This window comes from Vipera ursinii, assembly GCF_947247035.1.
Source record: "Vipera ursinii genome assembly, chromosome: 2".
NCBI classification, from domain to species: Eukaryota; Metazoa; Chordata; class Lepidosauria; order Squamata; family Viperidae; genus Vipera; species Vipera ursinii.
In genome coordinates, this window is record NC_139513.1 from 68,567,499 (window position 1) to 68,590,905 (window position 23,407).

General features: G+C 40.4%; 1 protein-coding gene across 16 annotated transcripts in view; it reads right to left on the minus strand.

Annotated features, from left to right (window-relative positions):
- Window positions 1–23,407, minus strand: part of RAD54L2 (RAD54 like 2) — an 84,775-nt gene that overhangs the window by 45,963 nt on the left and 15,405 nt on the right. For all 16 annotated transcript variants that reach the window (XR_014491494.1, XR_014491495.1, XR_014491496.1 and 13 more), the window contains exons 3-4: window positions 6,312–6,510; window positions 2,632–2,771 (exon numbers count right to left, since the gene is read on the minus strand). Coding sequence is in view for 7 of the 16 variants with exons in the window: in XM_083354963.1 (XP_083211089.1) it covers window positions 2,632–2,771; window positions 6,312–6,510 (339 nt within the window). In the remaining 9 variants the exon portion in view is untranslated. The remainder of the gene's footprint in view (window positions 1–2,631; window positions 2,772–6,311; window positions 6,511–23,407) is intronic.

Sequence of the window (23,407 nt, forward strand, 5' to 3'; positions counted from 1 at the left end):
AAATCTTTTAAGTAATGACTTCATTGACTATATTCATGTTATAATTATATAATTATATTTATATGTCTTTAGAATTATTATTTTTCAACATAGTAGTTATATATGGCTTGATCCTAAGGAATATCAGAGATTTAAAAACTGTTCTTAATGGATTGGCTGTGAGATGGTGACTGAGAGGTACAAGGAAAACATTAAAGAAGAATGGAGTTTTCGTGACTGATGTTCAGAAAGAGAGAGAACTGATAAACATGCAGAGGAAATAACTCAGTTTGGCTTATTTGTGTGATAAAAAGCATAGTTTCTCAGAGAGCTAAAATAATGGAAACAACAGAACAAAGCTGTTTATGGAAGGCACCATTCATTTCACACTGGAGTTAAGCAATTGCAGTGACTAGTAGTTAGAACCAATCAGTGCTTTTTTTCTTAAAAAAAAGGTGCCAGAACTCAGAGGTGCTGTCACTGGGAGCGATGCCGGTGTCTTGCTACGGCATCGCCACCCGTCCTTTGCACCCACACCCTTGTGGCTCGGAGCCACATGCCGCCGGGATTCCCCTCCCCACAGCCGCCATGGGGATTCCCCTCCCTGCAGTTGCCATGCTGCGGCCCGTGCTCAGCCCCCACCCGGAGCTGCTCCGAACCCCGACCCAGAGCTGTGTTCCTCGTTGCAGTGGTCTCCGGCACCAAACAGCCTCTTTCCAACCACATCCAGAAAAATTTGTAACAAACATTGGAATTCTCAAGGCCATGTTTGGTATTTCCCAGCAATCTGTTACTGGAAGGAAAAAGCAATCCCTGCTGCGTTACTGATCCCAGAGAAGCATTTGCATGTATGCAGGCATCCTTAGGGTGCCATAGTTATGGATGAGAAATATTGGTTGCAAAGTTGGCTTTCCTGGATGTAATACAGATATTTTGGACTTATTTTTGTTTCTTTCCAAGTTTGATATTTTTAAAAAGGCATATGCTACTGACTACACTTATGCACATATGTAACATCTTTTGCTAGGATACATGACCACTGCTTGTCCAGAATGTGAAAAGTGAAAGATTGTGACTAAACAAAATTTTAATGTACAGATAATACCACTAGAAATTATTTTAGCCTTTTTAATAAATGTTGTTATTGATTTTAAGCTCACCATGGAAAACATCATATATTGTTATGTATATACTAGGTTAATTATTTAAAGACTGAAGTGCAACATAACTAGATTCTAAATAATCTATTTTTCAAAACACACAACAGTCCAAACAGTAAAAGTAAAGTCCAAGTTAAGAATATTTCATTCTTAAGAATTGTTTAATTTAAAGTGGTTTAGTTGTAATAGATGGTTATAGATTCAAAATAGTTTTCAAGAGTGCACAAAAGATACTGTTTTTTTCTAGCATCAGTTAAATTAGACATATTACATTGAGAAAAATGTTTCTCATTTCTTTCCTGTTACCTTTATTGATTTCATTGCAGAGATGTTAACATAGGAAATAGATTATTTTGTTATCTAATTTTACCTTCCAAAAGACAGAAGCAGATGAAAAATGTGAGGTTCTTTCCTGTTGGCTTTTCTGAATTAGCTGTTTTAGATTCTAAAAGTTTAGTTCCTAAAGAAGTAACCTTGTAAATAATTTTAATGTCTTCCTCTAGTGCAGGGTAGGCAACCTTGGCTCTTTTATGATTCAAGGACTTCAACTCCCAGAATTCCTGAGCCAGCATGACTCAGCTTGGAAACCTCTCCCCTCAGCGTGGCTGGCTCGGGATTTCTCGGAGTTGAAGTCCACGAGTCATAAAAGAGAGTCAAGATTGCCTACTCCTAAAGCCAATAGAGGGAGCTTTTCTTTACTTTTCTTTCCCCCCCCCCCCAAAAAAAAAGGTGCCGGAATGCCGTTCTGAACGTTCTATGAGAAAAAAAGCCCTGGAACCAATTTCTTCTACCTACAAATGCTATTGTTAGGCCTGCTCTATTAAAAATGACTAAATTTAACAATATTTTCATTTATTCTTGTTAAGACAAGTACTATCTTTATCACTTCCCTGAACTGTATATTAACATAGAATTTGTTATCATAGAATCAATTTGTATTATTAATATGATACATAATTCAGATATCAAAAGGAAAAATATATTAGAGAAAAATAGACGCACAGTGGTTCACAAAGGTACTTATGAATTACACTTATATTCTCCTTTTTTGTTTACCCAGGGATCAGGCACGGCATGAATGTAACAGTAAAATAAACACTATACCAGGGGTGTCAAACTCAATTTCATTGAGGGCCGTATCAACATTGCAGTTGCCCTCAGGGGGCCGGGTGGGTATGGCCAGGGTGGGCGTGGCCTACTGGGTGGGCGTGACTAGAGTATATGGCTACTGGGTGGGCATGGCCAGCTCTACATCGTTCTCATCAAGGGTGCCTATGGGGGCCTGGGCATGAGTGGGACAGATCTGAGGGTCTCTGGCAGAAGGAGGGTCTCTGGGCCACATGAAACCACTTCGTGGGCCGGATCTGGCCCCCGGGCCTTGTGTTTGACATGTCTGCACTATACGATGGAACAAAGTTAGTATGCTGGCAAGATTAACCATTATTAGTGGCTTCAATTCAGCTTTTGCTTTAATGCTTTGGGAAAAGTTTACCTGGAAGAAACTCTAAAGGTACAGTGGGGATGCTGGCTTGGTAATCCTTCCTTTGCTGTTCCAGCCGTTTTCTTCTTTCCAGTTCCTCCTGCTGTGCTGCTTTTGTCACAGCCTCCAACTGGTCTTCCCGCAGCAGCTTTCTGAATGCACGAATAGAAAAATATATTATTTTCAAGAAATATATCGATGCAGTTTCAACTTGGTTATGTCAATGGCAAATAAAAACTGACTTGCCCCTCTTCGAGCAAAGAAAACGACAAGAGTCAGAAAAACTAGCTGTTTTTCATTTGTTGGTGGAAGGCAAGTGCCACTGTATATTCATTGCATATACTGGAGGGTGGGAAGGACAAAATTTTAGTTTTTAGCCAAGAGTAGGAGAGTAAAATGAAACTAAAGTAGCTGCCACTAATGGTAATTGCTGTACCATTAAGGACAGGTGAGGGTAGTGTGTAAAAAGGACATGTTATCTAGTCTGGTAACTAAATTTCTACAAGCAAACAACCAAGCTCAGAGAGCACCAAGGATTCCAGAGTTTAAGGCAAGGCAACTTAGAATATAATGGACAATTGCTTTATATATCATTTGCCTTCCAGTTACAAAGAAGTGCAAAACAACACATGCTGAAAAACAAAGTAATAAAAAACAAGACTATATTGGAGGCTAGCATGGAATTGAGCAAGGAGACACTTGATGCTGTTGTTTAAGGGCTGATGTACGATGTTAAGAGGGATAATAATAGTAATAGTAATAGTAATAATAATAATAATAATAATAATAATGATAATAATGATAATAAATTATAATAATAATAATAATAATAATAATAATAATAATAATAATAATAATAATAATAATAATAAAGTTGGAAGGGACCTTGGAGGTCATCTAGTCCAACCCCCTGCTCAGGCAGGAAACCTTATACCATTTCAGGCAAATGGCTGTCCAGTCTCTTCTTAAAAACCTCCAGTGTTGGAGCATTCACCACCTCTGGAGGCAGGTTGTTCCAATGGTTAATTGTTCTAACTGTCAGGAAGTTTCTCCTTAGTTCTAGGTTGCTTCTCTCCTTGATTAGTTTCCATCCGTTGCTTCTTGTCCTGCCTTCAGGTGCTTTGGAGAATAGCTTGACTCCCTCTTCTTTGTGGTAGCCCCTGAGATATTGGAACACTGCTATCATGTCACCCCTCACCCTTCTCTTCATTAGACTACACATACCCAATTCCAGCAACCGTTCCCTGTATGTTTTGGCCTCCAGTCCTCCAATCATCTTTGTTGCTCTTCTCTGTACCCTTTCTAGAGTCTCGACATCTTTTTTTACATCGTGGTGACCAAAACTGGATGCAAAACTGGATGTTAATTATTACTTGATCCCACCTGCCTGGACAACTTCTGTCCAGTTTCCCAGCTTTCCTTCCTAGGGAAGATGGTAGAAAACGTGGTTGTTTGGCGATTTCAGAGGGTCCTGGATGAAACGGATTATCTGGACCTCTTTCAGTCAGGGTTCAGGCCCAGTTATGGGATGGAAATGGCACTGATAACACTTGTTGATGATGTGACCAGAATGGGGATAATGCAACCATCCTTACTCTCCTTGATCTCTCAGCAGACTTTGATACAATCGACCACAGTATCTTGTGGGGCTGGCTGTGGGGTTGGATAGTGAAGTTTTGCATTGGTTTGGCTCCTTTTTCCAAGGCCACTTGGAGAGATCCAGCCCACGGTCATTCTTTGGTAGTGTGTCACAGGGCTTGGTATTCACTCCTTTTTAACATCTACACGAAGCTGCTGGGTGAGAGTATTCACCACCAGGGGTTGAGATATCATCAGTATGTTGAAGATATTCAACTTTATATCTCCACCCCTAGTGATCCAAGTGATGTCTTTGCTGCCCTCTCACGGTGCCTGGAGCTGTGGGGTCCTGGATGGGTGACCACAGGCTATGGCTGAACCCTGGCAAAAACCGAATGGCTTTGGATGCATATTAAGATCCAAGACTTTACCCAACTTAGTTCTGGATGGGGTTGCACTACACAAACAGACCCAGTATGCAACTTGAGTATTCTATCTTTGCACAACTTTGATTGCTGTACCAGTTGCATCCTTTCCTGGATCAGAGACCAAGTCACCTCATGTCTGCAATGTGCTCTATATGGGGTTAGCCTTTTAGAGCAGGGGTCCCCAACCTCCGGTCCCTGGACCGGTACCAGTCTGCAGCATGCCAGAAACCAGGCTGTGCAAACAAGTGAAGCCCCATCTGCAAGATGCAGGCAGCACATGAAACCACGCCCCCTCCACTCCACAGAAAAACACTTTTTCCATGGAACCAGTCCCTGGTGCCCAAAAGGTTGGGGGCCGCTATTTTAGAGCATTCAGAAAATTCAACTAGTGCAGAGTGTGGCAGCACGTGTAGCTCCTGGGATCTCTAGGATGACCTGTGTAACACCATTGCTCCGCAAGATCCACTGACTGCCAGTCTGCTTCCCGGTACAATTCAAGGTATTACCTTTAGAGGCCTGCATGGCAAGGGTACAGGTCACTTAAGAAACTATCTCACCCCACTGGGACTGGACCACCCCACCCGCGCTGGCAGAGGAGGAATGCTGTGGGCCCTGTCGGTCAAGGAATTCTAGCTGGCAGGGTCCAGGAGAAGGACCTGCTCTGTCATGGTTCCTTCCCTATGGAATTTCTTATCCCCTGAAATGAGATCAGCACCTACCCTTCTGTCCTTCCACAGGAGCCTGAAAACCTGGTTCTGCCAGATGGCTTGGGACCCTAATGAGGGAACACCACATTGGAGGTGGTTATTGAATTCAGAGGCAATCCCACCTCTCCACCTGCATATCCTATTCACTCCTTCTCCATCTTTTAACTAGTTTTTATTGGGATTTCCATTTTTTTGTCCTTTTAAAGATATTTATTTGTTAGGCCAAGCATATAGGAGAACATTCCACTATTGTTGTTGCAAAGTGGAGTTTGTGAATTCTAAATTTGATGTTAAACTGCTTCAATCTCTTTTTATTTATCAGTTGTAAGTTGCGAACTATATATTATCCACTGTATCACTGGAGACAATGAGGGGTGGAAACACAGCTGTATGTGCAGATGCTCCATGATGACCATCTGATTTCACTAGTTCTGCCACCCAATGTATTTACTTATTATGGAAAGCATATGGAAGGCAAAGAGAGTAGAATGCTTGCAGGAACTAATTTTGCAGCATTCAGCCATTTGAGACATTTCTCCATCCAGGCAAAAGTAGGGTAGCCAAAGCAGCTTACACTTTTGGGGAAAGGATTGAGCTTAGGGGAAAACAAAGCAGGGACATGTTCAAAAGTCAAATAGGCTTGGTCCAAGCAGATCAGATCAGGCACAGGGGTCAGAAACTTCATCTGACTGGTACAAAGGGAAAAGGATCACACTTCAATTCTTTCACAGGGTATTATAGAAACTGAAATCTTGGTACAGTTGTGTTCAGTTTTCTTCCCTGGAACCACGAAAGCAGTTTCTTAGAACAATTATCAGAGATGCCCGTAATGTTTTCTCACTAATTGGATTTTAGTTCCCCTTTGTCTGGTGCTCTTCAACACAGACCATCATAAACCTGGATTCAAGACGTTACCCATGATTATTGCGTTAGTGTAAATATTAAGACTCCCAAATGTTTTTTTAAAAAGTACGCTTACCTTATGTTCCTCCTCATGTGAGAAGGTTTCTGAGCCCTCTTCTTTTTGGTGTCCTCAGAGGCCAGGCTCTTGTGCTGGTTCTGCAACAGTTTCTCTGCCTGTTCACTCTGAGATGAGGTAGTTGAAGTAGAGTGCTGCCATTCTCCATCTTCCCCATGCTGAACAAGATCACTTTCAAAAACTGCTTCACGGGATTGATCTGCAGAGACAGCATTAGATCAAATTGCGCAAAATGTGCTAGTAATTTCCTTTCTTTTTCACTCTTGTAATAAATATGGATCTTACTGAAAGAATAAAGGATTTCTCAGTCGTTTGACCATGTACTTTGAGATCTATTGGGAATGCTGATAAATCAAAACTCTCCGAATTCTCACACCCAACCACAGAAGTTTTCATATCATGTCAAACCACGGCTGGATATGTCAACCTGCTCCTTCACACAAGAAATACTATGTGACTCCTGCAGTAAATAATTCCAGTGTTACTCCAGTATTGCCAAGTGAACAAACTGCAAGAGAGGAATTTCTTACAGGAAAAGAAACAGGGAATGTCAGTTAGGACAAAAAGACGTGGAACAGTTAAAAAAGAGTTTTAAAAAAGAGACTGCTTTTTAAATACATAATCAAATAGCAGCTAAAACTCCATGAAATATAAACAACATGGATGGAATGTTATTGCTTCCTAGATCTGACGTTGTGGCAGCTCAACTTCCTTTTCTCCTCTGTCTTTCCAACTACTTATTACTAGTTTAGTATGAGATTAGACCGCATGGAAGATACTCCTATTCCACAAACATTGTTTGAAAGATCATGTGTTAGTACCAATTCAGATGTGTTTATAAGACCAAGTTTATCTATATCTGTCAAAAGTCACTGTGTACCATTTTTTTAAAAAAACAACAACAGTGTGATTACTTCACACTGCTTTTTCAGAGAACTCTCTCTATTCTGGCAAAGCTCCTTAAAAAAAAATAATTGAAAGCAAATATAGCTGCTATTTTACATTCCCCTAAGTAAGAGGTGTAACTGAACCAAAACTGACCCCTCCCGTTTTTTTCCTGGAAACACAAGTGGTGTCACATTGTGAACTTGATACATTTTCTAGAACAGACTTTTAAGGATTCGTGTGGAGTGAAAATGTCACAACAAATGAGCTCATGCTCATTTAACTGAAGGACTCCTAATAGTGAGAACAGACTCTGGTTTCCTTGAATTTTTTTCCATTATTTATATTAAGTAGCATTGTTCCAGCATATCATATCAACAAAAGTTTCATAATATGATATGCAGCATTTTTACCCCAGTGGCTTTTCTGCTTCATTCACAATTATGTACCGTAACTAGATCAAAAGAGTGCTAAAATAGGGCAATAGGAAGTGGTAATACTGTAGCAGTCCATGTGATTACATTTTGCAGGCCTAGTCATCGCACTAATGGCTTCCCCAGAATTAAAAACAAATGCAAAATTCATGCAGAATTCAAAAGTATTAGTCAGAAGTGAGAGAGAAAACCGTAACTCGCATACATTTACTAAAACCTTTGTGCTGCTTGTACACCTCTTTTCAACAAAATTAAATAAAACCACTGATTTAGCAGAATATTAGATTAGATATCTCCAATGTAGTCTTGCCCTTCAACATATGATATGATGATACAGCAAATATTTTCTGTGATCGCAGTTTATTAGCTTATTCTTATTACTTATACACCAGCCCGTTTCTACTCAGAGGTCTCCCCAAATTCTTTTATTTTTTTTTCTCCCAAATTCTCAATATCCCTTTAAAAAAACCTTTCCTAGTGGTACAAATTTACTAATCTATCGTATATCTTAAAATTTATTTATTTAGTTAGCAAATATACATATATAGAAAATGCGATGTTTGCATTATTATTTTGAATGTCATATATGCTAATAAAACCAGTTGTGTGATGTAATGAATTCTGGGCAACACACAGTGTAGTTCTAAGGCTTTCTATGGGAAGAGACAGTCAAGTGGCAGAAGGTTCCTGCAGAGTGAAGGCTGGGGCATCATGAGGACTAGGGAGGCAAAGGAAGGAGTTTCAACATGCCCGGCTGAACACCCGTGAAAGGAAGAGAAATCTTACGCTTCTTTCACTTTTGCCTCCAGTCACAAGAGGCTCTGACGTCAGGTGGGCAGGGGCCACTTATGCAAACTTGTTGTACAATATCCTTAATTTCATACGCTAGCAAAATACTGCTTAATATCAAAAATCAGTGACCTAATTACTAGGCATTACTAGGACCCAACCAACACTGGCAGAGCAAGCTATTGTATAAAAAAGGTGAAGCAAGCTGAACACTCCCAAACCCTGATGAAATTGCCTAGTCAGGTAATGAAATGCCTACAAGCAAACAACCGAGTTCAGAGAGGATCAAGGACTCCACAGAGTTATAGAAGCTTCCTATATTCTCTTCTATTGGAGTTTTCTTTAACATTAAATTTCAAAGAAGCCGTTTACTCCGTTCTTTCTCATCCAAGCACACAGAGTCCCCGGGCACCTGGATAGGACTTCAGTGGTATCACAGTCTGCTGGGATAGTGATGTAAAGCTGAGCATCACACATATTTGTAATGTAGCCAAAAACTTTGAACGACCTTCCCAAAGGCTTCGTGTCAATGTTAAACAACAGAGAGATTAGGGGAGTCATCAGTTAAATCTTTCCTGCCCGCCATTACAATGCTCAAAATCCCTAACCTCCATAGGTAGTCCAGAAAGATGATATTGCAGGCTACCCATTGAGAAGTAAAAAAGATCAGACTAGATACGCTTCCTCCATCCAGGTCCTGGCAATGGTCATCTAGTAGGGCGACCAATTCTATTTCCAGGACTGAACCTGATTTTTTTTTGGGGGGGGGGGTGTTATTCTTTTTACATGCATTAGGCAACTTTTTGTATTTCATAGTAATATCAATATTGACAACAAATAAAACCAGAATAATTTTTTAAAAACCCAAACATCTTTCAATAAGGATCTCGCCTAGCCCTTACACATCTTCAACCAGTCAATTATGTTTCATGAAACAGAGTAATGTGATTAAAATGAAAGAAATTCAAACAAAAAACTCCATGCATTAAAAAACTAGTATAGTAAGGAATAGTCTGCATTGCACTCTGTCATCAATGTGTTACTTTGAAGAAAGGGTGTTAGTTCAAATATAAGTAAAATTGGTACAATGTTTTTTTATATTATAATGACATATTATCAGCAAACCAAAAATAAAAGAGTCAACTTCTGTCTGATGCAAACATGAATCCAGGTAATATCACCACTCTATGTAAACAACATATAAGAAAAGCTTTTGTAGTTTCTGGATTCAAACAAGCATCTATCCTAGTTACAGAGAAAATTGCTCTACATTATCAGTTGAAAGGGAGTATTAAAGATGACATCTCACGTTGAGCTCAACATCTAAAGACTTCAGATCTTTATATATAGTTTCCTTGGTAACAGTAAGGAAGTGATTTGTCATTGTTTTCTGAATTGGATGCTTTCTGAATTCCCAGGTATTTGTGCGTTATTCAAATACTAACCAACTCTCATCACGCTTAGGGATTTCTTTTTGAGAACAGCCGAGACAGAACAAGAATAGTACGTCCAATTTCATTTATTAGAGAAATCTATAATTTATTCCAGAGTGTATATGCAAAGAATAGAAATCATCCAATAATTTATCCAATCCCTACTTCATAAAATGAAAAGAAAAAACTACAAGCAATTTATGTAGGACAAATGTGAAGAAAACAGCCAATGCTGTTTTATTAGCTGTGAAAGCAAATTAATTCATCTTCTGCCAAGGATGGCAAATAAGACAATTTGGCAAATGTCAGAATGCCAAAGACTTCTTCAAAACTCTGCACTTCTATAAATTGGTTTAATCAAAGTAGCCTCACTTTTTCAGGCAGCTCAGGAGCTTTAGGTTCCACCCACTTTGGGGAGAGGCCTAACAAAGAACTAATTATATAATGATTACGTAAGGTGACACACCTACCTGACCCAGATATCCTCACAGAGCAATTCTTTACAAATATTCTAATAGAGTAAAAAAAATCTTCAGTATAGTGCTTCTTTATATATGAAATACTGCACCATCAGCAATAATTTCTGATACAAAAAAGGAGGATCAAGCTAGATTGATTATATTCATCATCTCAATGTCATTTCATGTGAAGATGAAATTAAAAAAACAGTAGTTAAATTCTTGAGGATATATTTTAAGCTTGTGTGACTATGCAGAATTACTGAATGTGTCCCTTATGAACTTTAACTGTTAGTCATTTAATTTGGAAGAAATAATCAGGCATACTAAGGTAGCAGCTCCATAACAGAAATGCTAAATTTTGTACCAGTGTGTACAGCATAACTAAATATCAAGTCATTCCATTTGTTCTTTATTTTAAGATGTCTTTTTATTGCAATATCTAAAAAAACAACCCCACCACTACATAAAAATGGGAGTATTCATAACCATTGTCTGGAAGCATTCTTTCCATGTGTCCAACACACAACAGCAAAATTTTAATAGTTTTTCACATTACGTTACCACAAGCAAGACAAAAGTGAAGATATTGTAATACAGTCTACATGGAGCTACCCTGGAAGAGCATTCAGAAGCTACAACTGGTGCAGAATGCGGTGGCACGGGCAGTTCTTGGGGCCCCCAAAATGTCCCATGTAACATCACAGCTCTGCAATTTGCATTGGCTACCAGTCTGCTTCTGGGTACAAGTCAAGATGTTGACAATCATCTTTAAAGCCCTTCATGGAAGGGGTCCAGGCTACTTGAGGGCCTGTCTCATCCCACTGGGATTGGCTCATCCCACCTATACTTCAAGCCCTATCACCCTGGTTATTCTGGTTAGTGGGGTCCAGGAGAAAGGCCTTCTCTGCATTGCACCTGCCCATGAAACATCTCCCCCCCACACACACACACAATGTGAGGTTGACCCCAACCCTCCTGATGTTTTGTAAGTGCCTAAAAACTCTCCTAGTTAGCTTGGGGCCCCAATGGGGAGCATCACAGTGGAAGTAACAACAGATCCCACCTCTCCCATCTATAATTGGATCACAGTGTTTGCAGGCATTGCAAACACACACATCTATCTACAGGGAGTGCAGAATTATTAGGCAAATGAGTATTTTGACCACATCATCCTCTTTATGCATGTTGTCTTACTCCAAGCTGTATAGGCTCGAAAGCCTACTACCAATTAAGCATATTAGGTGATGTGCATCTCTGTAATGAGAAGGGGTGTGGTCTAATGACATCAACACCCTGTATCAGGTGTGCATAATTATTAGGCAACTTCCTTTCCTTTGGCAAAATGGGTCAAAAGAAGGACTTGACAGGCTCAGAAAAGTCAAAAATAGTGAGATATCTTGCAGAGGGATGCAGCACTCTTAAAATTGCTAAGCTTCTGAAGCGTGATCATCGAACAATCAAGCGTTTCATTCAAAATAGTCAACAGGGTCGCAAGAAGCGTGTGGAGAAACCAAGGCGCAAAATAACTGCCCATGAACTGAGAAAAGTCAAGCGTGCAGCTGCCAAGATGCCACTTGCCACCAGTTTGGCCATATTTCAGAGCTGCAACATCACTGGAGTGCCCAAAAGCACAAGGTGTGCAATACTCAGAGACATGGCCAAGGTAAGAAAGGCTGAAAGACGACCACCACTGAACAAGACACACAAGCTGAAACGTCAAGACTGGGCCAAGAAATATCTCAAGACTGATTTTTCTAAGGTTTTATGGACTGATGAAATGAGAGTGAGTCTTGATGGGCCAGATGGATGGGCCCGTGGCTGGATTGGTAAAGGGCAGAGAGCTCCAGTCCGACTCAGACGCCAGCAAGGTGGAGGTGGAGTACTGGTTTGGGCTGGTATCATCAAAGATGAGCTTGTGGGGCCTTTTCGGGTTGAGGATGGAGTCAAGCTCAACTCCCAGTCCTACTGCCAGTTTCTGGAAGACACCTTCTTCAAGCAGTGGTACAGGAAGAAGTCTGCATCCTTCAAGAAAAACATGATTTTCATGCAGGACAATGCTCCATCACACGCGTTCAAGTACTCCACAGCGTGGCTGGCAAGAAAGGGTATAAAAGAAGGAAATCTAATGACATGGCCTCCTTGTTCACCTGATCTGAACCCCATTGAGAACCTGTGGTCCATCATCAAATGTGAGATTTACAAGGAGGGAAAACAGTACACCTCTCTGAACAGTGTCTGGGAGGCTGTGGTTGCTGCTGCACGCAATGTTGATGGTGAACAGATCAAAACACTGACAGAATCCATGGATGGCAGGCTTTTGAGTGTCCTTGCAAAGAAAGGTGGCTATATTGGTCACTGATTTGTTTTTGTTATGTTTTTGAATGTCAGAAATGTATATTTGTGAATGTTGAGATGTTATATTGGTTTCACTGGTAAAAATAAATAATTGAAATGGGTATATATTTGTTTTTTGTTATGTTGCCTAATAATTATGCACAGTAATAGTCACCTGCACACACAGATATCCCCCTAAAATAGCTATAACTAAAAACAAACTAAAAACTACTTCCAAAAATATTCAGCTTTGATATTAATGAGTTTTTTGGGTTCATTGAGAACATTGTTGTTGTTCAATAATAAAATTAATCCTCAAAAATACAACTTGCCTAATAATTCTGCACTCCCTGTATACATCTATCTATCTATCTATCTATCTATCTATCTATCTATCTATCTATCTATCTATCTATCTATCTTTTTATATGTATAGATAATAGATATAAGGGACGCTGTGGCTCAGTGGGTTAGGACGCTGAGCTTGTCGATCCGAAGGTCTGCAGTTTGGCGGGTTGAATCCCGAGTGCCGCGTAACAGAGTGAGCGCCTGTTACTCGTCCCAGCTTCTGCCAACCTAGCAGTTCGAAAGCACGTAAAAATGCAAGTAGAAAAATAGGGACCACTACGGTGGGAAGGTAACAGCATTCCGTGCGCCTTTGGCGTCTAGTCATGCCGGCCACATGCCCACGGAGACGTCCTTGGACAAGCGCTGGCTCTTCGGCTTTGAAACGGAGATGAGCACCAGCCCCTAGAGTCGGAAATGACTAGCACGCATGTGCAGGGGGAACCTTTAGCTTTACCTTTATAATAGATATAGAGATAGATAGATAGATAGATAGATAGATAGATAGATAGATAGATAGATAGATAGGAAGGAAGGAAGGAAGGAAGGAAGGAAGGAAGGAAGGAAGGAAGGAAGAATCTATCTATCAGAAAGTTGTATCAAAAAGTTCTCCTTTCTGATACAATGCTTGCAATGCTCCACAACAGAGTCATTGCAAACAGTGGTGAGGGGTACTGACTGAAGCAAGTGCAGAGCATATGTAGGGACAAATCTGTTGGAACATGATGGAAGCATCATTATAAGATTTATAATGGAAATTGTGGGGGGGGGGAAATGTAGCAGACTGTAGCAGACAGGTCCATAGGATCTTGCTATTTTCTTCAGATTAAAGAAAGCAACGTTGCACCGTTTTGCCACAAGCTGACTCTTTTGGGGGCATGGATGCAATATATGTAGAAAAGGCACAGGGCTTGTATCACAGTAATTGAGTGCTGGACAAATGACCTATCTCCAGGAGTTTAGCATTTGTGTTTTTAACATATTAGTTGTTTATTGGATGTCAGCAATGCTTACTCTACTTCTGAAAAGTCACCCAACGGTCAGAATATAACTTTTCAAAATGAATAATTAATGACCATAAATTATTATGTTATTATATATCATAATATTCTAACCATCCATTGTTAATTATTTATTTGGAAGATTTATATCCTGCCTACACAGGACATTGGCTGTAAGCTGCTAGTGTACTACTCTGAACACCGTCAAAAAAACCCCAAACCACCCTTAAAGAAGTGCTAAAAAGTACTCTGTACTCTCAACTAAAAAAGCATTGTCCCAAATTAAAATGCTAGTACTTCTAGCTGTCTTGTTTTTATATTTTCAATATGTCTTGACAAAGAGGTCTGAGTGGATCAAAGAGACAAGCAGCATAAGGAAAGAAAGAAAAAGAATCACAGAATTTTTTTTATTTAAAGAGAGAGTCTAAGGGAAAAGGTGACAAATGTAGCACCCACTGAAAATCTGGAACATCCAAAGGTCAACTTCAGTGACAGACAACTTATCTTGGAACTCCGAAATTATGCAAGCAGAACAATGCCCCAAACACTCCAAGAGCTCTAATTCTGACCTCGGTGCTGCACGTGGTAGAGAGTGTGAATTACATAAGGCTGCTTATATAAACTTTTTATGAATTTGTCCAAATGTCAATACTTACAAACCAAGAGAGACAAATTTGCCAATCTTATTGAGTATAATATCAAACTCACAACACTAAGGCATGTAGCAGGTGACAGAGTTACCCACAAGAGTTCAGCTAACATGAAGAAATGCAATTCAACACTATGAATTTTATACTCAGACTGGCTTAAATATGTTAAGGTACATGGATGTTTGCTTAATTACTTTTCTACCAAGTAATATAAAAGATTCACGTGGAAGGAAAATGCATTTGGACTTTAAAACTTTCTCCCCAAAACCTCTTCATCTTAATATGATAATTTAATTAATAACTAACTCATAATTCTTGGAAATCAACCAGACTTCTAATTTAGACTTTTTGTGTTCAAGTAACTGTTATAAAAAACGACATTTTTACATTCTTTTCATCTCTTAATGTTCTATGAATAGCTTTGGTCACGGTGACCCAAATTATTTTCCAGTCTTCTCTGCAACGCAGTTTCAGTGACACGCTGCCACTGCAGATACATACTAGATGCTTCTTAAAGCATTTAAGGAATTATTTTTCAATTAAATGCTAAAATAGGGGAAAAAAGAAAAACATGAAGAGCCTATCTGGCTGAAGTAATTTTTCAGTGCCTCATACTAAAAGTCACAACTGTTCAAAGTTGTTTTTATTTCTTTCTACACATACAACTTTGCTGGGTCAATGTAATATTATTATTTATTTTACAGGGTCTGTAAAAGGAGACAAATAAGAGAGGAGACAGGCAGTTTGTATTATGCAATGATTACATAAGGCTTTGTTTTAAGTAGGCAGATATTACCATATTATAATACAATAGAATTACCATACTATTGACTGTATACTAGAATAGAAAGATAAAGAAAAGGTGATTAATGTATATATTTCCAAGCCATTAAAAGTATTTAAAACAAATCGCACACAAAGAAACCTGTAAAGCATGCTTTAGTACACAACTGTCATAATAAAAAAATCTGATACTTGATCAATAGAAGAACTGTATGAAAGAGAAATTATATTTGAGCCCTCGGTTATCACACCTCTCCTTGCACATTTTTGTGGCGAACACGATGTGATTTTGAAACAACTGCATTATGCTTTCAAGTTCTTTTTTCAGCAACTACTAACAACAGTTCAGCTCTGCAGTCATCTATTCTCATAAAACAATGACATCTTCTGGGGAGATTAGCTTTTAGGGAACACGTAATATATGACACTGCCCTGTTACTCAATGCTAGTTTGCACATTATAGCTACCACATATAAGCCTCTATATATTCCAACAAGCTTCTATGACTATTGTATGTTTGATCAGTCACTATGTAGTAGCAAAATTTGAAGTGATAATTTGGACAAAAACTTAGTTATAACATAAAGAAGAAAGAATGGTCTACAAAGGAAGTCACAGTATGTATACAGGGAGCAATTTAAAATAAACATCATAAAAGAACTTGTGACAGATAGATTGCCTGACAGTCATATAGCCATTTGTTGCTGTAAGTTTGAGAAAAAATAGCCCGCATACACATGAAAAGATACAGGTTTTTAGGATTAGTAAAGATCTTGAAAATAATGCTGTTATGCAACTACGTCGGTCATAAAAAGCATTTTATAAAATTTGAAAAACAAAGCTATTGGGGTCATCTTACTTCAGGATCAGATTAAAACACAAAAAGCCCAAAAGCCCATTTTAAAGCCACTACACTTAATCAAGTTTCCATTACAAACTTGAAAACATGAGGAAAAAGTTCTCTTCCAAGTTAATTGTTACTTTTGTACTCCAAAATCAATACATTAAATGAGAAGGTCAATACCTTGGCAGAAGATAGCTAATCTATATAATGAGAGCAGAAATATAAATACAGTTTGCTGTTCAAATACTAATTATTTTTTTCAGTATGAAGATTTTTTTTAAGTCATAAAGCTCATTGTGTTTCGCTTCCAAAAAACAAGGAAAAAAAACACACCGTAAGTGAACGGGCTTCCTCTTCAAAGTTTTTATGCTCTGATACTTTTTCCTACAATTTAGAAGAGTTTTCTTATGTACAGTAAAATCACAGAAACGTTTCCAGAAAATAAATGTGTAATGTGACGGTTCACTATTTCATAAGACAGTGGAACTAAAACAGTCCAGGAAGCAATTTGCAGGTATACAAACAAATGGCAAATATTTATTATCCAGGATGGTTAAATGTCCATTTAGTAATTGTTTGATTGCCACACTGAAGCTCAGGGGCCCTCTGACCCCCCCCCACCCCCCACCCCCACCCCGTTCTCAGGAGGAAAGCACTGTCTGGCCTCCAGTGGCCAGCAGCTGCCTATTAAAGGGCCAGGTTGGGCATGGTTGGTCAGCAGTGGGAGCAAGAAGATGGCAAAGGCCAGTTGGGGTAGTAGGTGCTGCAGAGTGCAGAGATGCAAAAGGGCATAGACTGGAGGGGAGATGAGGGGGAGCTGAAGTGCCTCTGCAGTCATAACCGCAGGCAGACTGTCAATCTTGATCACATGATCAGGGATGCTGCAATGGCCACAGCTTTGAAGACCAAGTCGGAAGTCCCTTCATTCAGTCTCACAGATATGTTAAACATCACTGAATGAATGGTCTTAAGTCAAGGACTTTCTTTAGGTCAACTATCTTTCTATGAAGTGCCCTGTCCCAGGAAATATAGACTGTATGACAACGCTCACAACTGCACAATTTTAAAAATGTGAGAAAGGAACAAAATATTTATACGTTATAGGATACCAAATTTTAATTAAAACACTGAAAACCGTGACAGCTTCAAGTACTTAATAACAGATAAAGCAGATTAGAATTTGTTATTTTTGCTAGAATCGTTATATTTAAGGAATTGCAAAGAATCATACTCAAAAGGATGCTGTGAATCTCATGTCAATCAAGGGGATTAATTTTCACTAAATTATTGAATGCTAAATACCAACGTGTAGCACCAAACATTTTATTTATCATAGAGAATATCAAAAATGTTCTTAAAACATAATCTTCCAACATTTAGTTTGCCATGAAGGGTCATTTGTCAGACCAATCAAAATAATGGCAGCCAGGCAGCCACCATGTACAGTTGATTTTATTACAGCTTTTCAAACAGTTGGCTGGAAGAAGAAACTATGGTAATGATATTCTAATTTCACATCAACTGTGCGAAGCCACTGTAAGAATGTATCCCCTCTAGTTCAAATAATGTAATCTAAGATATCATAATATTATTTCCATTAATTCAAAAGTGTTGTAAGAAAAAGGCACATCAATTCATAGAACTCTATCCTGTTCCCTGCCTTGAGCACATTCAATTAAAGTATAATCTTTAACAAGCATATAGCTGAGGCAGTTATTTACATAACTGATTAATATCACAGCTTCCCCATCTCCAGCCCCAGTATAACAATGGTATTTGTCTTCCTTCTATATTCAGGTACTTCTTTATTTACATGACTTCTATGGCCACCTATCTCATACAGGGACTCAAATCACAGTATATAAAGTATATTAAAGTATATACAGGTCTCCTGTTGCCTTTCACACAGCCCTAGTATAATAAACAGTAAATAAATAGAAGCCAGTCTATAAGCTATCTATACCAAACAGTACAAGAGACGCTAAAATAAAGTGTTCCCTTCAAAAATGAAGAGAACTTTTTGAAAAAGGTCATCACTATGCCGGTAAAGAACAGCCAGTTCCAAAGTGCTATAAGCCCGTAATTAAATTTACTGATACTACCCCAATGTTTAATCCCTACTGTTTCAAGTCTATTTCCTTATACTGTTAAATGCAATAAACATTTCAAATCAGCATAGCTCATTATATAAAACATAGTTCCATGTTTCCACGCTATAATTCAAAGCACACCCATGACCAATAGTGATACTATTACATGGAGTAGATTTTTCTAACCTAGCTCCATTCTGGTCAATGTATGACAGCACACAAACGAGAGAGTGTATATTTTAAAGAAGAGACTGGAAAGCCATTTGTCTGAAATGGTATAGGGTTTCCTGCCTGAGCAGGGGGTTGGACTAGAGGACCTCCAAGGTCCCTTTCAACTTTATTATTATTACTTTATTACTTTAATAATAATAATTTTAGAATATTTATAGACCACACAGCTCAACTGATTTCTGCCAGCCAATTCTTTAGCCCATAGCTTTCAGCTGTCAGTGCTGGGTAGCCCAGCTTCAATGTGGTCATTTCTCCTAGGAAATTTCTTCTCCTGGGAGAAGGAAGAATAAATAGATGAGAATACGTATAGCAGCATCCCATGAAGCCTTCTCCCAGCTTGTGACCACGGAAGAGTTGAGCAGAGAACTTAACTTGCTAAAAAAGATGCAGTGTAGTTCCAAGGCTTTCTGTGGGAAGAGACAGTCAAGTGGCAGAAGGTTCCTGCAGAGTGAAGGCTGGGGCATCATGAGAACTAGGGAGGCAAAGGAAGGAGTTTCAACATGCCCGGCTGAACACCCGTGAAAGGAAGAGAAATCTTACGCTTCTTTCACTTTTGCCTCCAGTCACAAGAGGCTCTGACGTCAGGTGGGCAGGGGCCACTTATGCAAACTGTTGTACAATATCCTTAATTTCATACGCTAGCAAAATACTGCTTAATATCAAAAATCAGTGACCTAATTACTAGGCATTACTAGGACCCAACCAACACTGGCAGAGCAAGCTATTGTATAAAAACGGTGAAGCAAACTCAACACTCCCAAACCCTGATGAAATTGCCTAGTCAGGTAATGAAATGCCTACAAGCAAACAACCGAGTTCAGAGAGGATCAAGGACTCCACAGAGTTATAGAGGCTTCATACATTCTCTTCTATTGGAGTTTTCTTTAACATCAAATTTCAAAGAAGCCGTTTACTCCGTTCTTTCTCATCCAAGCACACAGAGTCCCCGGGTACCTGGATAGGACTTCAGTGGCATCACAGTCTGCCGGGATAGTGATGTAAAGCTGAGCATCACACATATTTGTAATGTACCCAAAAACTTTGAACGACCTTCCCAAAGGCTTTGTGTCAATGTTAAACAACAGAGAGATTAGGGGAGTCATCAGTTAAATCTTTCCTGCCCGCCATTACAATGCTCAAAATCCCTAACCTCCATAGGTAGTCCAGAAAGATGATATTGCAGGCCACCCATTGAGAAGTAAAAAAGATCAGACTAGATATGCTTCCTCCATCCAGGTCCTGGCAATGGTCATCTAGTAGGGCGACCAATGCTATTTCCAGGACTGAACCTGATTTTTTTTTCGGGGGGGGGGGGGGTGTGTGTTATTCTTTTTACATGCATTAGGCAACTTTTTGTATTTCATAGTAATATCAATATTGACAACAAATAAAACCAGAATAATTTTTTTAAAACCCAAACATCTTTAAATAGGGTTCCCGCCTAGCCCTTAAAAATCACATACCTTCAAACAGTCAATTTTGTCTTAATTTTCTTTACCATAAAAATCAGGCACAAGCTATACGTGCAACAGGTACTTAGGTTTTATCATGCCTCTGAACTAAAAAGCCATTGCTCACAGCTCGGCGGATGCCTTAGTGGAAGCCTGGGAAAGGGCAGCCACTGAGGCACTTGACCGGGTTGTACCCTTGCGGCCCCTGACCCGGCGCAGATCCCAGCGAGCTCCATGGTTCTCCGCGGAGCTCCGGGAGATGAAGCGTCGGAAACGGGGACTAGAGAGCTGTTGGAGGTCTAGCCGATCCGAACCCGACCGGTTGCGGTTAAGAACCTATATTAGGTCTTATCTCGCAGCGATGAGGGTGGCGAGATGTAATTACTTCTCCACCCTCATCGCGTCCACAGATAATCGCCCGGCCGCCCTGTTCAGGGTGACTCGCTCACTTCTTAATCAGGAGGTGAGGGAGGATCCCTTGCAGGGTCGTGCCGAGGAATTTAGTCAACATCTGTCGGATAAAATCGCTCGGATTCGGACCGGTTTGGACTCCAACTGGGCAGAGTCAGGCGATCAGGACATGGGCGGTCTTGTCAACGTTACCTGGGAAGAGTTTGATTCTGTGACCCCTGATGAAGTGGACAGGATTATGGGGAGGCTTAGCTCCTCCACATGTTTCTTGGACCCGTGCCCTTCCTGGCTGGTTTATGCAGCTAGGGAGAGGACACGAGGCTGGCTCCAGGCGGTTATATCTGATTCCTTGAGTGAGGGCTATTTCCCCACCATCTTGAAGGAGGCGGTGGTGAGACCTCTCCTCAAGAAGCCTGCCTTGGACCCAGCTGTATTGAACAACTTTCGTCCAGTCTCCAACCTTCGCTTTCTTGCGAAGGTTGTCGAGAGTGTGGTGGCGCATCAGCTCCCTCTGGTCCTGGATGAAGCGGATTATCTGGACCCCTACCAATCGGGTTTCAGGCCCGGGTACAGCACGGAGACGGCATTGGTCGCTCTGGTGAATGATCTCTGGAGGGCTCGGGACAGGGGATATTCCTCTGTCCTAGTCCTATTAGACCTCTCGGCGGCTTTCGATACCATCGACCATGGTATCTTGCTGCGGCGTCTCAGGGGATTGGGAGTGGGAGGCACAGTTCTTCAGTGGTTCTCCTCCTATCTCCTGGGACGCTCGCAGTCGGTGTTGGCAGGGGGGCAGAGATCGGCCCCTAGGTCTCTCGTTTGTGGAGTTCCTCAGGGGTCGGTTCTCTCGCCTCTCCTGTTCAACATCTACATGAAACCGCTGGGTGAGATCATTCGTGGTTTTGGAGTTGGGTATCATCAATATGCCGATGATACCCAACTTTTCTTTTCGACCCCAAACCACCCCAGTGATGCCCTCTCTGTGATGTCCCGGTGCCTGGAGGCGGTTCGGGTCTGGATGGGGAGGAACAGACTTCAACTCAACCCTGACAAGACTGAGTGGCTGTACATTCCGGCATCCCGGGACATTCAAAATGTTCCATCTCTTTCTATGGGGGGTGAGCTCTTACCCCCCGTGGATAGGGCTCGCAACTTGGGAGTCCTCCTAGATTCACGGCTTACCCTGGAAGATCATATAGTGGCCGTGACTAGGGGGGCTTTCGCCCAGGTTCGCCTGGTGCGCCAGTTGCGGCCCTATCTGGACCGGGATGCCCTGTGTACGGTCACTCATGCGTTCGTGACCACTCGCCTTGACTACTGTAATGCTCTCTACATGGGGCTTCCCTTGAAGACCACTCGGAGGCTCCAACTGGTACAGAATGCGGCCGCGAGAGTTGTCTTGGGAGTTTCCCGGTACTCCCATGTTACACCTTTGCTCCGCGAGCTGCATTGGTTACCAGTTGTCTTCCGGGTGAGGTTCAAGGTCTTGGTTATGATCTTTAAGTCCTTACATGGCATGGGTCCGGGTTACCTCGGGGACCACCTGCTGCCGGCGTCAACTCCCCTCCGCCCTGTGCGTTCCCACAGAGAGGGCCTCCTCAGGGTGCCTCCAGTCAGGGAATGCCGACTGGTGGCCCCCAGGGGGAGAGCCTTCTCTGTGGGCGCTCCGGCATTATGGAACCAACTGCCGGTGGAGCTCCGGATGGCATCAGACCTCCGAACCTTCCGTCGCGGCCTGAAGACCCACTTATTTGAATTAGCTGGTCTGGCCTGATGGGGGATTATGGGTTTTAAATTGTTATTTTAGAATTGTATTATTGTTTTTAACTGGGCATTGGTTTAATCTTTTTTTAACTTTTGTATTGTTATTTATATATGCCCTGTGAACCGCCCTGAGTCCCTAGGGAGAAGGGCGGTATACAAATTAAATAAAACCTAAAAAACCTAAACCTAAAACTAGAACATTTGCCTTCCCTCTTTCTGAACTTTAAATACTGGCAGTAACTATGTAATGATTCTGAAAGGATGTCAAGGATACAGATGCAAAAGAATGTGGACAATCATAGCTTTCATTTATCGTGAACACCAGCTAGTTACACCTCACCTACCCATGTGCTAACAACCACTAGCCAATTGCTTATGGCAATCTGCCTATTGCTAAATTATTATTTTTCCTCTCGTTAAGAGTGTAGAAATGAGAGGCAGGCAGGAAAATACGCTTTAAAGAAGTTAGATGTGGGAGCTGGCATAATCATGCACATTCACAGCTATCCATAAGCTATGCCACTCATGTAACTGAAACACTCCCAAAATGTCATACTGGATTTTAAAAACAATAAAACAAATTTATCAAAGATACAACTATCAACCTGAATTGTAAGTGAGCCAAATAAAATTCTACCGTTGTACTAAGTACAATGAAGGCCACCATCTTCATTTTCTGACTGAAAGGTATTTTGGAACCATTTGATAGTTCAATACTGGAAATCTATTTTTCAACTCAAGGAATTCACCTTGCATTTCTTATAGCCCTACCCAAAGATACTAGAAAAAATGAATAGTATTTCCAAAAGATATGAGGGGTGTTCAATGCTTTACAGAATTTCAGACTTCTTTATTGAATAATTATTAATAAATCAGATCACAAATTGTTTAAAATAATCAAAAATAGCAGAATCACACAAAAATAAGCATACTGAGAATATCAGCATAATCTACATTTTAATACTTTTCCTTGACAGAGATTTTTTAGCAAAAGAAGCCACATACTACCTTGGCTGTAATTTTATTTTATTCAAATCTTCTTTTTGAAGTACCAATCATTTTACAAGAAATATATAACAGATATTGTGTGAATTAAAAGCATAACACTCCTTTGGATATTTTTTGCAAGATGTAGACTTCCTTGGCTAAATGGCTCTGTCCAGATTACAAATTTGAAATATTGCTTTAGC